Raw genomic sequence first — 15,235 nt, 5'->3', positions numbered from 1 at the left:
CTGGATATTTTTCTATGCAAGGAAAAGAGCACCACAGAGCATACTATTGTTTCGGTAAGCCAGTTCAGGCCAGAGAAGGACCACCCTTTGCAGATCCGAGCCTTTGCTAAGCTGTTGGAGAAGAGTACAGGGCAGCAGCCGCTACCAAAACTCATTCTGATTGGGGGCTGCCGTAACCAAGAAGATGACCGACGTGTAAATGAACTTAAAAAGCTCTGTCAAGAACTGGGCGTTGAGAAACGGGTGGAATTCAAGGTTAACATTCCATTTGAAGAGCTGAAGACCCATCTAGGAAATGCAACCATTGGTCTTCACACCATGTGGAACGAACACTTTGGAATCGGTGAGTAGTTCTGCATACGATCTGGCATGACACGACACAAAAGTTGTTTCTTGTGGCCTGTGCTTGTTCTACAATCCAGGATTCTAAATGGTGAGGATGCTGGCTTGCACGGCAAGCAGAAACCAGTTTCTCAGTTTGGATGGAAAGGTAAACTATGGTTTGGCCTAAAGAAAATTGATCATTGTGGCATTTATACAGGCAGTAGGGCTTGCACAAGAAAGCTTGGCGATCCTTCAGCGCCTGCTCATGGAGCACTAGACCTTGTTTTGTCATTCCATTGGAACCAAGTCCTTTGACTGGAATGTTGTCTGTATGCTTTCACCTTATCCATTTTGTACAGGTGATCTTTTCAGCAGAATGGCACCCATTCCCTATGCCAAGGGAATACAGTAGCATCACATGCTGGAAACACGACATTTAAATGTTAATGATATTTTCTCTAGTGCTTTTAAGCCTAATGTGGGTTTGTAGAATCGTGAAGGACTGAGCAGACTTGCTGTGATTTCTCCTGCCTATGTGGAGGTACAGAGAGCTTCCTTTCTCAGTGAGAATGGCAAATTATAAATGTAAATAAATAAATGCTTCCTCCCACTGGGACAGGATGCAGGATAATCCACAGCTTTCTCTAACCACGGCTGGGCGGCACCCTCCTTCTCTTTTGACAGCATCAGTTGGTAACTAGTCTACAAAACAGAAGAACTTTAGTGGAAAATAACTTTGGAAGGAAAAATTGTAGATTCTGAGGTAAAGGAGGCAGGAAAATCTGTGCCAAGGCAAAAACAGAACTGCCGAAGGAGAAGCCGCCTCTCAGTGGTGATTGCAGAAGGCTGAGTGTTGTCCTAAGGTGTGCAAACGCCCTTCTGTCAGTCAAGGGTGCCCTCCTTTCTCCTCCAGATGAGAAGTGTTAAGTCACGACTGTTTCTTTTGCCTTTTTTTATAGGAATCGTTGAATGCATGGCAGCGGGCACAATTATACTTGCTCACAACTCCGGAGGCCCCAAACTGGACATTGTGGTGCCCTATGAAGGGCATACTACTGGATTTTTGTCAGAAAATGAAGAGGACTATGCAGATACTATGGCTCATATATTTTCATTGTCGCCAGCAAAAAGACTGGAGATCAGGCAAAATGCTCGTCAGTCTGTAAAGAGATTTGCTGAACAAGAATTTGAGGAAACATTCCTATTATCAGTGGAACAATTATTTAAATAAAATGTTGTTTATGTGTTTGGACACATTTGATGGCTTATGGTGCTACATTTATATCTTGTCTTTATTTACTAATTATATTGTGTAACAAAGTATTTCTGTTACATACTGGCTTTAATGTGGGTATAGGGATAGGCCATAAAATTAGCATGGTTCAGGACATTTGTTAAGACTGCAGCTTTGCAAAATAACTAGTTTTGCAGGGGGGTAGCACTCTTATTAGTGTGTATAGCTAAAAACTGATTTGATTTTCAATTAACTTTTATGGTATCAAGAACTGAATCTGCTTCTAACTGGAGATTATTTTTACTCTTAAATTGACACCACCTTCCTGCACTGTATTAATGTGAAACCATTATTGAAATAGGTAATCAATGAAATCCCCCCCCTCCACTTCAGCAGTCATTACCAGAAGATTACATTCTGCTGGAGATAACATGCTTCAGCCCAGCCAAAAGTCCTGTCACTGAAGCTGCAGTACCTGAATTGGTTAAAACAATCAACTTCCAATTTTTTCCAGTTCTAAGCAGTTCTTCAATGGAAAACAATATCAAATACTTGATAAACTAGAGAAATGGGAACCTAAATGCTTCAACATTAAAAACCAGCATGAGTTAATATAAGGAAGTCATAACTGTAGAGACTGGGAGGGCAGTTGTGTGTTTTGTCAAGTTCATTAATGTGAGCTGCAGTGGAACACACTGTTTCCAGTGCTGCGAACCTAATACTTGGTTTGCTACACAGTGGTGGGTGTTGACCCTACAAAGAGGCACTAGTTTTGTAAAGCTAACTCTCGTTGCTATAAGTCTTTAGAAACTACCGTGCAAGATTATGTTAACTGACTGCAGCTTCCTGTTTGTTTCCAGTCAGGTCACCATTTTCTTCCAAAGCTCCATCAGATGTTTTATCAGTTAAACCGTCTTTTCCCTGTTGATTTGGGTCCGCTTTTAAAGCCTCCTCTTCCAGGGACGATATTACTTTCTCCAAGGATTCTATCAGCTCATCCCTCAATTCATCGTCCGATTCTTCAAAGTTACTATATAATTAATAGCAGAAAATGAATATTCAGAGAGAGTTTTTAAACCAAATATTCCATTCTCAAGTTGGCCACTAAATCGACTGAAATTGATCTGAAAGACAAAGGGCTGCTTTGTCTATGGGGTGGTTCCTACATTGTCACCCTGGGAAGGTGAAGTTTTATGACATAAGCAGGATTATCTGAAAGTGCTGTTTGTGTGAACATCCACTTGGGTAGTTAACTGTAGCTGCATTGATTCTTACAACTGATAGCAGTATGCTTTGCTGAGCCACACTATCATGGTAAGAAGACAATGGCTATGATATGTTATCCCTCGGGAGGCATCAGGTCACAAAAACTGTGATTCCAGCAAGACTACAAACCCAGCAAGCAGCCGTGTGGGGTTCCAGAAGAAATCCCATAGGGCCTCTACATCTATGGGGCCTTTAGACAGCCATTTTCTAAGAAGGGAGGCACTAAGCAAACGGATGATGCAATTAAGGCACACATTAGCTTGCCCAGAAGTGGCCTCCCTGTTCAGGTGGTGACTTCAAGTAATAAGGAAGTATAACTTTTGCCTATCTGAATGCCTATTTGAATGCACTGCAGAGGACAGGAAATCAGCCATTTAGCTGCTGAAGTTCAGCAGCCCAGGCTAGTGTGTCTTCATTTGTGTTTTTTAATTTATTTATAACCAACCTTTCTTGCTAATGCTGAGTGACCATACGATATATAACAGTAAGACATGCATTAAACAATGCAATAGTACTAGGAAAGTCAGGAAAACTGCAAAAATTACAAGAGAAGAAGACAATGCAGCAAGAGCAAATATACAACGAGCACTGGAACAGCCCACATTCCTTCCTTTTATAAAGATCGTACTCCCAAACCATTCCATTCCACTACAGCCCTAGTCCCTTTGCAAAAATGTCTTCCTGGACAATTCTCTTTTACACACTCTACAGAATGACAGAAGAGTGGGAGGCTTCCTGACCTCAGGCAGGCCGTTCCAGAAGGTGGGGAGCCACAACAGAGAATGCCGGTGAACAGGCAGTGACCAGTCTTACTCATTTGCCCTCAGAAGCCTTGGCTCAGATTAAGTGACGTTGTTCTGGTGGAGCACAGCAGGAGAGGCAGCCCTGTAGGTATGTGGATCCAGCCATTACGGGCTTTATAGGTGATAACACCCTGAACTGAACCCAGTGACTTCCATCAGGAAGGCCCCCTCCCCCATATCTACATTTTGCAAAATGCAAAACAGAAACATTCAGGGGAGCATTTCTTAAAAGGATCAGAACTAATATAATGAAAAAGCTCAGGAGGACCCTTTCATAAGGGAAGGACTGCAGCCTATTGCAATGTTTACTGTATGTATCACCTTGCTTTTACTACATTATCTCCTTTTGTAATCCACTTTCTGGATTATGGCATGTCATGCTTTAGATGGTTTTTTGTTTGCATTGTTTTCTAACTGCAAACCTGGGACTATTGCATTGTTTACTGGATGCCTTTAGCTACCTGGTTGAATTATCTTTTGTGATCCACCTTGAGTCTCAGCAACAAAGGTAGGTCTATAAACAATGTCAAACAAATAATCTTATAAATCATTAACTCACTATCAACATGTTTATGATAGTAAGTTGCATACGAATTGAGATATAAACTGGGCAGATGGGAAATCCACTGCATGATCTTTTTAGGACATGTGAAGCAAATTGCATCTCAGTTACTAACATCAATCTAGCAAGAAGCGCTATTCCATCGATTCAGTCATTGACTCGTCCGATCCATAAGCACCAACAGTCTCTCCAAAAGTCTTAAGAGCAGGGGTGTTAATATGACAAATCATGATGCTGCCCCGATATTCTCAAGGAAGCAGCTGTATTAACTGCACTGACTTACGTGTCGTCATCATCAGATCTTGGCTCAAGTCTGTCTTCATCCACATCAACAGCAGAACTTGGTTCTGAATCAGCTTCATCAGTTTTGGGAGTCCCTGGGGTAACTGTCTCCTCTGAAAAGGGAAAACAGTTAGTGGGTTTTAATTTGTAATTTTAATTTGTAAGCAACCTTGAACTCACAGGAAGGTGAGAGCAGATTTTTCTAAATGAGCAATTGTATTTGGTTGTGTCCAGCTTTTCCAATCAGCTAACTGCGGAGCCTTCCACCGGCAATAGGAACCTTCTCCACTATTAGCAGAATGGAAACCTTGGATCCAATATGCAGTCATCCCAATGAATGTGAAAAGCTTTTTTGGCATGATGTTAAAATAAAGCAGAAGTCCAGTAGCACTTTAAAGGCTAAGAACATTTATTTCAATATAAGCTCTGAAAGTAAACATTGAAGATTTAAATAAATGTTGTTAGTCTTTAAGTTGCCACTGGACTTTTGTTTTATTTTGCTATGAGAGACTAACATGGATGCCCCATTGCAATCATGATGTTAGACACCCAAACTTTATAGCTGCAGCTAATCTGTTTGTTAAGACATTTAGGCACCAAAGCATACTATTTTTAGGACATAATTAGATCATGTTAATACATTTCTTTGAAACCATAGAGGATTTCCAATATGCTAGCAGCTGTTTCACTGAGACCTTCCATCAGATGTGTATAAGGGATCACTGTCTCTATCTAAACAAAATTTGGCTCAACAGAGGAAGGCAAAGGTCATTGACATTTTAAACATTCATTGATTTGTTTTATTTAAAACATTCATTAGAAGAAGAAGAGGTTGATTTGTTTTATTTAAAACATTCATTAGAAGAAGAAGAGGAGGAGGAGAGATTGGATTTATACCCCGCCCTTCACTACCCAAAGGTGTCTCAGAGCGGCTTACAAGCTCCTTTCCCTTCCCCTCCCCACAACAGACACCCTGCGAGGTAGGTGGGGCTGAGAGAGCTCTGACAGAAACTGCTCTTTTTCAAGAACAGCTCTTATCAGAGCTACGGCTTGCCCAAGGTCATCCAGCCAGGTGCAAGTGGAGGAGTGGGGAATCAAACCCGGTTCTCCCAGATCAGAGTCCGCACACTTAACCACTACCTTACAGAACTCAAGGCAGCTGTAGAGAAATGTATAAAATAGAATACCTAAAATAATCAAATTTATAACCATAATGTAGAACTGCCAGTAAATTAATCAAATGCAGCTGTAAATAAAACCATCTTCAACTGCTTCCGAAAGATCAAATGTGAGGGGACCAGGTGCACCTCTCTGGGGAGGCTGTTCCATAATACTGGGCCTGTGACCGAGAAGTCCCTCTCTCATGTATGCAACAGATGAGCTTTGATTGATGGGACTGTCATGAGAGCCTCTCTTTGTGATCTTAATTCCTGGGCAAGAATATATGGGAGAAGATGGTCCTTCAGATCCCCCAGTCTCAAGCCAGGCAGGGCTTCAAAAGACAAAAACAACACCTTGAATTGGGCTCAAGAGTGGATTGGTGGCCAGTATAACTGCTGTAGTATCAGGATTACATGTTCTTGCTAACTGGCCCTGACCAGCAGTCTAGCTGCAGTGTTTTGCCCTAGCTGCAGCTTTCAAACCCTCTTCCAGGGTAGCCTCACAGAGAGCGCAGTGCAACAGTCCAGTCTAGATGTAACTAAGGCATGGATCACTGTGGCTTTACTTGATTGAATCAGGAACAAACGCAGCTGATGCACTAGCCAAAGCTGAGCAAAAGCCCTTCCACACCGCTGCAGGCACCTGGTTTTCACCTGTGGCAACGGCTGAGAACCTTTGTCTTATCAAGATTAAATTTTAGCTTCTTCACCCTCACCCAGCCCATTACTGATTCCAAGCACCGGTTCAAAACATCAACAGCATCCTTGGGATTAGGTGGGAAAGAAAGGTAGAGACTGGGTATCATCCACATATGGGTGACATCACAGCCCAAACCTCCTGATGACCTCAACCAATGGTTTCACATGGATAATAAATAGAATGGGGTTATAAGACTGAACCGCCATGGGGCAGAGCAGGAATCCTCCAGCATCACCTTCTGACACTGATCTAACAAACAGGACTTGAACCACTGTTAACACAGTGTCCCCCAGTTCCAGTGCCAAAAGGTGGCTCAGTAGGATACTATGGCTGATAATACTGAAGGCTGCTGAGAGATCTCAGCAGAGGTCATTGTCCAAGGCAACCAAAGCAATCTCTGTTCCAAATCCCAGCCTGAAACAAGATAGAAATGGGTCCAGAACATGAAAATAGACACTTTCACTTTCAGTGACTAGCTTTCTGACACATCCTGCTGAGGTGACAGGCTGGTCTAAACACAGCTATAGGATTCAGCACAAGTGTTTCATATGGCTTGTTAGCAAATGTGCTTTTGAATGTATTATTTGTGTTTTGCTGATGCCATGTCTGTAACCGTCTCTGCATTTGTGTATGTGGGGCTTGGGAAATGCTGTGTGTTTGTGCTTGCTTTGCATCTCATGATTGCACCTGGACTAGCAGGGTCTGCTCTGCCTATGCAAATGGACACATGCATACCCACTCCTGCCCCAGCATGCTTTGGGACAGAGAAGACATTCTCCATTAAGCCCAGCCTGGGTAGGCTTGGAAAACAACAAGGAGCCCACCATTACAGATCTCCTGGAATAGCACGTAACCCCACCTATCTGGTTTGGAATCACAAAAGACAACATCCTGTTATTGCCTTCTTGGATCAAGCCAACATCTACAAGTCAAAGGTTGCTATGGGAATGCAACTTTGACATCTTGCCACATGGCTCCCATTGAAGTTAGGGTTAGAATTTGAATATCGCCCCACTCCCCTTTAGGTGGAGCGTCACGACCCTTCAACCTATAGGTATAGAGAAGGGGACGGATTGTAGGTGTAGATTGGCCTTATGCCAACCCCCAAAACTAGGTTTTAAAAGAAGAAACACAGCCTTTGTTTCTTGTTAGCTAACCATTCCCCTTACTACTTTCACCTTTGCAACTTAAGTCTACTGTAGGTGATTCTTAAGTGTTCTCTGGAATCGCGACCAGAGAACCCACACGTGTTTGGCTGGACCATTCAGTGTGTTTTAGAATCCGTAAAGATAGTACTTTTGTTCCTGTTCCTTCTACTGAGAAGAATTACTTCTCGCCTGGAAGTCAGATGAGTATCAACGCTACCCTTCTGTGTCTTACCTCATTGTTTGTCTGAAGTTATTATTTTTATTACTGATTGTTTCTGTATCTACTGTGAACTAAAGGATCTGAATGTATGTGTGAACGCATCTGTTTTGTGTGCATGAAATCAACTATTCTTAGTAAAGACAACATTTATTCATTAAACATCAGTGTGTTGTCTCGCTTCCTGGGAAATAGGAGAGTCCATTCTGAATCCGCCCTCTGGATACACGGGTAAAACAAACTCAACCGCCCAATGCCATACATAAGATAGAGTTGGGCCACCGAACAATCTTCATTAGGAGGAGTTCCAGTATCAGGCTATAGGAAATTTACATGACTCTTTGGCATCTAGCCTTTAGTAAGATTATCAACTGGTCATAAAAAAAAAAGAATTAGCAGTTTTATGTGCAAAAGTTAGCAGGTGAACATTTTTACTGCATGGAAATAAAGTCACCATGGCCAAGCAATGTCTGCATATCAAGCTGCTGATAAAGCCGTTATTGGCTGATTAGAAGGTTGGTTCCCTACTTTTTTACCCTGCCCAAGACCTTAGTAATTAGGATTTAGGGTACTTATAAGGTTTAATAGAAAATGTTTTCCTCTCTTACAATGTAGTATCACAAGTAATATTTTGAGAAGTTGTTTTTATGCCCCGTTTTTTTCCCCCCCCCCCCCCCCCGCTGCAACCTGCCCTAAAACTGGGGTGAGGTCTAAATAAGCAAAAATGGATGCCTGGGCACTAGTGGTACACATGGTAGTAGGCATGAAACTACTCTAAGAACAGAATCTCCTACTGCGTAGATAGTTTCATAGGGTAGCCACGCTGTCTGCAGTAGAACAGCTACATTCAAGTCCAGAAGCACCTCAGAGACCAACAAGATTTTGGGGGCATAAGCTTTGCAAGAGTCAAAGCTGCATTTATCAGATATGATGAAGGGATCTTTGACTCTCAAAAGCCTATACCCTGAACATCTTGTTGGTCTCTAAGCTGCTACTGGACCTGAATACAGCTGTCCTACTAATGAACTACCTCTTAAGAAGCTGGATCGTTTCAGCTTGGCTGTGAACTGCTTTGCTGCTTGGGATGTGAGAAAGAACTTACTGGGTTCTCCATCTTGGTTCAGAGTGTCACTGGAGCACTCGGCTTCTGCTAACATGTTCAGTAGTGTCCCAGGGGATTCTTGGCTCCATTTTTTCCTTTTTTCACGGAATTCCGAAGGCACAATGGTCACTGGGTCTGCTGAGAAACAGGATATGTTAGCTCAGTGAATGTTAATACGACATTCAGTTAAAACTGAATTATAGTACATTACGGGGAGTGGCCATGACTCAATGGTAGAGCATCTGCTCGGCATGCAGAAGGTTTCAGGTTTAATCCCCAGCATCTCTAGTTAGAAGGACCAGGCAGAAGGTGACATGGAACACTTCTGCTGAGACCCTGGAGAGCCACTGCCAGTCTCAGGGACTTAAGTAGATGATACTGTGACTGACCCAAGGGCACCCGGGTGGCTGCATGTGGAGGAGTGGGGAATCCAACCCGGTTCTCCAGATTACAGTCCACCACTCTTAACCACTACACCAAACTGGGCACTTCCCTGTGTGAGGGCACTTCCATCTCAGAAATACATACATGGGGGAAAAAATACATAAATGAACACACATGGAACTGCCTTATACTGATTGGACCCTTGGCCCATCAAGGTCATTTCTGTCTACTCAGTCAGCAGCTGTCAGAGGTCTCAGGCAGGGGTCTTTCACAGCTCCTGCTACCTGATTGGTCTGACTGGGGAGGCTGAGGACTGAACCTGAGATCTTCTGCAGGCCAAGCAGATGCTCTGCCTAATGAGCCACGGTGCCCTTTTGAATCAATCCAGGTTTTTTAAAAATGCATTTCCCCCCCAGTACATTCCCTAACCTAGAATTTGCCCTGATCTGTTTAGGGATGCCTCTCTCCAGTCTGAGAACCACAGAAATATTGTTTCTCTGCAGTGACAGATTATTTCTGTCGCTGCACAGGACCCTTTTGAAAGGCCCACTGTATTTCACACTCCAGTGCAAAGACAGACCTGTAGCAGATGCAGCAAATCACTCACTCTGTGCTCAATATAAGAACAGAAAATATGCTACAAAAATCACCTTCATCTGTGGCTGGGGACACAGACGTCACCTCTGAATTCCCTAAGAGATTCAGGAGAGTTTGTGGGGCTGCAGCCTGCCAGTGCTTCCTGTCTGCTGTGGAATCATCTTCATTCTCAGAATCTAAGGGGAAAGAGGAGGTGACTGTTAATTGCTTTTAACTCTGTGTGGATGGAATACTGACGTATTTATTTATTTATTTCTATTTGTATCCCGTCCTCGTTCTCTAATGTGTTGACCGTGATTCATTCCCCCCACCCCCTGTCAACAGTTGATCAAGGAGACTTATACAATCTGTGACACACAAGAGTTCAGAGAGTTTTCTTTTTTTGTCCATTGCATGACCTTTTGGAAGAGACTTTGTGATAAAGTCCTGCAGTCCGTTCTTGTGTCACATGCCTAACAACTGGGAGTCATATTATGGTGAGAAAACAGCTGTGTGAAGCAGCTCACAAAGTGTACATGCAACACTAATCTGAATGCGTACGAATGCAAGGCTAACTAAAGAGGGGACACCATCCCAATAAGTCCAGCAATTTCAAGATAAATACCTGTTTCCAAACAGCATAATTCTGCCAAAGCTCTGTCAGTATAATCATTACAGACATTTGTCAGCTTTTCCTTAAGATCTTTTCCATCCTCAAAAGTCAAGGTTTCATTAAGCTCATTCTGTTCCTGAAAGCAGACAAAAGAATCAAACCTGAAACTTATTTAGCTCACTCACATTGTTTAGCTTTTGTATGAAAACTTCTTCAGGAAGAACAAGCGAAAGTAAAGAACTGCAATAACTTGACAGATTTAGACAAGTGCAATCTACTAATCCCTTATCTTGGACTGAAGACATGCATTTCAGCAAGAGCTCTCTTTATGGAATGTCAACACTTTCTCCAAATTTTCTTCTGAAAAAAAAAAGCTAATTTGACACCAAGGAGTGTCGGACATTATGGCAACAAATCACAGACTTCCAGGAATCCATGTATGTTAATAATTAATTTATTATTATTGTTATTGTATGGCATTGTCTGTAGAATAGCCAGGGAATCCTAGGATTGTCTGACAACCACAAGTTCTAGCTCTTAGCATTGTGCTAGTGGCAAGCGAGACTTATTTTTAGGGGTTGAGAGAGCTCTGAAAGAACTGCGACTGGCCCAAGGTCACCCAGCTGGCTTCATGTAGAGGAGTAGGGAACTGAACCCAGTTCTCCAGATTAGTGTCCGCTGCTCTTTACCACGACACCAAACTGGCTCCCACCTGCATGTATGAAGATTTGTTTGCATACATAATTCTTCCATGTGTGGCTGCTTCATCTACTCCAGTGGAAGAACCAGCATGCAAACACAGATGTTCACCCACCTGAGATGCCTGGAGAAGACTTTGCAGATTGGTCTGCCTGTGATCCAAACACATCACCAGAATGGAGTATTGGTATATTGCGTTTCACAAAGCTATTTACCTCTTTCTGGCCTTGGGAATTATTCACATCTGGAACTCCATCCTCTAAATCAATCTGAAACTTTATACCACCCTGAAAAATAGTTTCAAGTATTTAAATAGCATGCAAAAATAAAGAGCTGATAAAAGATGCTAATTCTGTAGTTTGCAAATATGCAATTTAAAAGACCTTCTAACACCTGCCTACTTGAAAGGCAGGCAGACATCTATGCAGTGCTGGGTATGGGGAGGTAATTCTTCTTGCCAAACGGAAACAAGCAACATCAGTCCACACCTATGGTCTGTATTTCCCTTCCCTTCCTGCACTATTTGGGCATGTGCAAGAGACTAGCAGAAAGTTAAAGAAGATAAAGCTAAGGACGTGGGGGCCCCCTCACTTGAATAGGGTGTTCATTATAGCACTGATCAATACTGATTGCCAGAAACAGCACATATTTATATGTACATTAGTGCTGTCAAGTTGCAACCAACTTGCAGCAACCCCAGCAAGGTACTGGCAAAGGCAAGAGACTTTCAGGGGTGGTTTGTTGTTGCCTTCCTCTGCAGGGCATTCCTTGCTCATCTCCCATCCAAGTACTGACTCTGCTTAGCTTCCAAGATCTGACAAGAGCAGGCTACACCATGCTGCCTTCCCTCATCACACATTTATAATAAGGATAAAATTCCGCTTTCCACCAAGAGAGATACTAAGGCAGCTTAGAAGAAAACTATTTCAGATGATAATAAGTCAGTCAATTCGACAAAACAATAAAATACTTATCTTCTCATCTACTGGCTGATATTTGTTATTTGTGTTAATATTTTTGTATTTTTATGTATCTTGTACATTTTTAATTACTGTTGTATATTGTTTCGAGGGGTTCCTCCTCCCACCCGACAAACGAGAAAAAATTAGGCTTTAGCGACATAAATTGCCATGTGAAACCAATTTCTAGAGTTACCAATATAAGAAGACCAGCCAAAACAATGAGAACAGGGAAAAAAGAAAATCTGTTACTCTTTAACCTTTGCTTTGTGTTTTACTTCCATGACATTTCTGTCTTTCCAGTTACGCAGTCCCAGTTTTTTCAAGTTTTGTTCAATAACCTTAAAGGGAGAAAAAAAACATTGTTTTAAACATGCACAGATATTTCCAGTCAAAATAGAGTATTTTTACAGTGCAATCCTATGCAGAGTTGCTCCACTCTAAGCATCCTGATGGTACTTTTAAAGGGATATGTAACGAAGCCAACAATATATGTGGTATAAGGATGGTTCAATGACCAATTGTATCACTGATTAGAGGAGGCTGGGGAGAAAAATGTAAAGGATTCTTATTAAAACAGCAGATAAAGATTATAGTGACTGCTGTGCTTTAACTGGCCTAACAGCAGATTCCAAAGCACTGCAGGAGACTGACAGTGGTGTTCTAAACAGAGTTACACCATTGGACCTATAAGGGTATAACTCTTCTTTGGGAATGCACTGGAAGATAACAAAGTACACTGAACCATTGCTTTAGCCTTTCTGTACCATGTTATAATTATAAGCATGCACCTTTTCAGATTAATATGACTAACTATAGTTGTGTATAGAAGTGTCAATACCTGGACTGGATCATCTTTTCTTCCAGGGATGTCACTGTTGTGAGAAGGCTGGTCCTCAGTCTTCTTTTGTTTCACAAGATAGGTTTTGCCATTTACATTTGTGTTCTCCTTTAGGACAAACCATACTCAGTTATACTTTTTTTACTGAAAAGTATGCTAGATATCACAAAGGGTAATTTAACAACTAAAAGATTATTAAAATAATGAAAATGAAATCAGGCAAACTCACAAAAAATGTATAATAGAATAAAAGGACATTTTTATAAAGGCACTCAATCCAAATATAATTTTTGAAACCCAGAATGCAAACTGAAAAATAAAATCTACATTCAGGGATATGTAAAATTACCCCCCTAAGAATTTATCTACCAAACGAAGCTGAATATAGTATGGTAGGTAGTTGAAATTTGGCAGGAGGTAGTGTTTTACAACACTTGTATGACGTGTACAGCATTTATCATTGATGAAAACATTCACAGTATTTCCTCTCTCACAAAAGGGGTGTGTGTGTTGAGATTTCCCCTTTGAGATGTATCCTTCTGCAGAGCTTATCACGCCATTCTGAAAAGTCCATGAATCCTCAGGATCTGCTTTTCAGTGGGCACAGGAGGATGGTCGTAAAGGAAGGGGGGGAACAACAGGAAAGATCCATTTCATATATAGATCCACTCCCACTTCTTAGGAGACAGCCCCTGGTGTTCTGTTCAGTGGTGAACATCCTAAGATGACAGGGGTCTTGCGGCAAGAATCTCATATTCTCTCCCTGAATGCTTAAAGTGTTGCTACAACAGATACTTACAATATTTTTATTTCAAGAACTAGAAGCCACTTTAATTGATCACATTATCAGTTTTTTACATTGTGCAAACAGAGATGTGGGAAAGACAGGGTAAATAGTTGGAATGGGGAAATTTACCTCTAATGCTTCTGCTCTAAGCTTAATTTCATTGACTTCACTTTGGTACTGTCGACGAATATTCTGCAGCTCTTCTAGGTATTCCTGTTTAAGATCATCAGAGTTAAAAATAACTGAGCATGCATGCACCCTTAAAAATCACATTAGTAATGCATGTAACAGCCACATCTATGTAATATTAGATGCAAACACAAAGAACAAGAAGGTCTCTTCTGAACTATATGCTCAGTTGGAGTAGTAAAAATTTTAAAAGCCAGTTTTTGTCACCAATGATATATCAGGCAATCATGAGGCTGCCATCACATCCATCAAGATGGATCGTGTGATTATTGACAACTGGCTAAACTCAAAACCACATCCCCATAAGGAATGAGCCTTACAGTACACTTCCACAAGCATCATAAATGTCTGAACTGGGCAACGTACTTTATAACTACCTGGACTAGAACAGAACGTATCAGATGAAGGTAGCTTTGACTCTCAAGCTTTGACCCTCCCTGGAAATCACATTGGTCTTTAAGGTGCTAGTAGGCTTGAGCCTTGCTCTGCAAAGAAATGTATCTCATGGACTTCTTTAAAGCAGCTTTACACATATCAATCCTTATACATATTTGCAATTTAGTCTGGCAAGATTCTACGTGGCGCCAAAATGAGTTGGCTGAATGATCTGTCACTCAGAACGTGTCCCTAGCCACTGGCTGCGTTGCCTGAGTCCTACCCAGCCACCACTCAAGAGTACTCGTGTGCCATTGGCTGGGTGCTGGGTTTGCTTCTCTTCCCCGCCCACTCCTTCAGCCACTGTGCCCTCTCAGAATTTCTTGGCAGACGGCTTTCTCTCTTGATGAAGACAGTTGCCTCCTGTCTAACTTTTCCCCTCAGTAGCTGTTGGTAGGTGTAACGAAATGGCAGTTATCTGTATCTGTGAGATGGCTGCTGTCTGTGTGTTTAAAATGTCCCCCCAGTAGGGATGCCAAGTCTACTTACCTTGGCGGCGGGGGAGCCTCGCCGGGCTCCGGGAGCTCTCCGGCGATGCGCGCACGCCGCTAGCACATCACTGGAAGTGACGCGCTATGTCGCTCACATTGAGGCCGTGGCCACAATCATCGGAGGGAAAACCGTAAAGTTTTCCCTCTGACGATCGTGGCCACGCCCCCAACGTGAGTGACCAGAGGTGACGCAGCCACACTGCGCTTCGGGGCGTGGAGTTCCCCCCAGGACCCGATTCCGCGGCGGCGGAAATCGGGCCTCCAAAGCGGGGGTTTACCCATCACCCGCCCCCACTTGGCAGCCCTACCCCCCAGAAGGCTTAATTGAGCTGTAGTTCCAGAGAGGGGCCTTCCTCATCTGCTGGCCTACACTTCCGAGCTGCACCAAAAAGTGCGGGAAAAGAGGGACCTTGGGGCGGGGCAGCATCAATATAGACTCCAGCTAGGCCACAAGCCAGAGATG

At 42.5% G+C, this 15,235-nt stretch overlaps 2 protein-coding genes across 2 annotated transcripts in view; one reads left to right on the top strand and one right to left on the bottom strand.

Moving 5' to 3' along the window:
- Positions 1 to 1,606, top strand: part of ALG11 (ALG11, alpha-1,2-mannosyltransferase) — a 6,378-nt gene extending 4,772 nt beyond the window's left edge. Inside the window, 2 exon segments of the mRNA XM_015429064.1 lie at positions 1 to 343; positions 1,284 to 1,606. The exon segment at positions 1 to 343 is cut by the window's left edge and continues 29 nt beyond it. Of these exon segments, the coding sequence (XP_015284550.1) occupies positions 1 to 343; positions 1,284 to 1,555 (615 nt within the window). The 3' untranslated portion in view covers positions 1,556 to 1,606.
- A 780-nt stretch (positions 1,607 to 2,386) lies between these two features.
- Positions 2,387 to 15,235, bottom strand: part of LOC107125619 (serine/threonine-protein kinase Nek5-like) — a 30,381-nt gene continuing 17,532 nt past the window's right edge. The window contains exons 14-22 of the mRNA XM_015429050.1: positions 13,787 to 13,870; positions 12,871 to 12,975; positions 12,290 to 12,370; positions 11,286 to 11,357; positions 10,384 to 10,507; positions 9,833 to 9,955; positions 8,799 to 8,936; positions 4,473 to 4,584; positions 2,387 to 2,588 (exon numbers count right to left, since the gene is read on the bottom strand). Coding sequence (XP_015284536.1) covers positions 2,387 to 2,588; positions 4,473 to 4,584; positions 8,799 to 8,936; positions 9,833 to 9,955; positions 10,384 to 10,507; positions 11,286 to 11,357; positions 12,290 to 12,370; positions 12,871 to 12,975; positions 13,787 to 13,870 — 1,041 coding nt within the window. The remainder of the gene's footprint in view (positions 2,589 to 4,472; positions 4,585 to 8,798; positions 8,937 to 9,832; positions 9,956 to 10,383; positions 10,508 to 11,285; positions 11,358 to 12,289; positions 12,371 to 12,870; positions 12,976 to 13,786; positions 13,871 to 15,235) is intronic.

This window comes from Gekko japonicus, unplaced genomic scaffold (genome assembly GCF_001447785.1).
Source record: "Gekko japonicus isolate JY-2015 unplaced genomic scaffold, Gekko_japonicus_V1.1 scaffold1705, whole genome shotgun sequence".
Classification (NCBI taxonomy): domain Eukaryota; kingdom Metazoa; phylum Chordata; class Lepidosauria; order Squamata; family Gekkonidae; genus Gekko; species Gekko japonicus.
The sequence above is the reverse complement of the archived record's forward strand: the minus strand, read 5'-3'. Positions and strand labels throughout refer to the sequence as shown.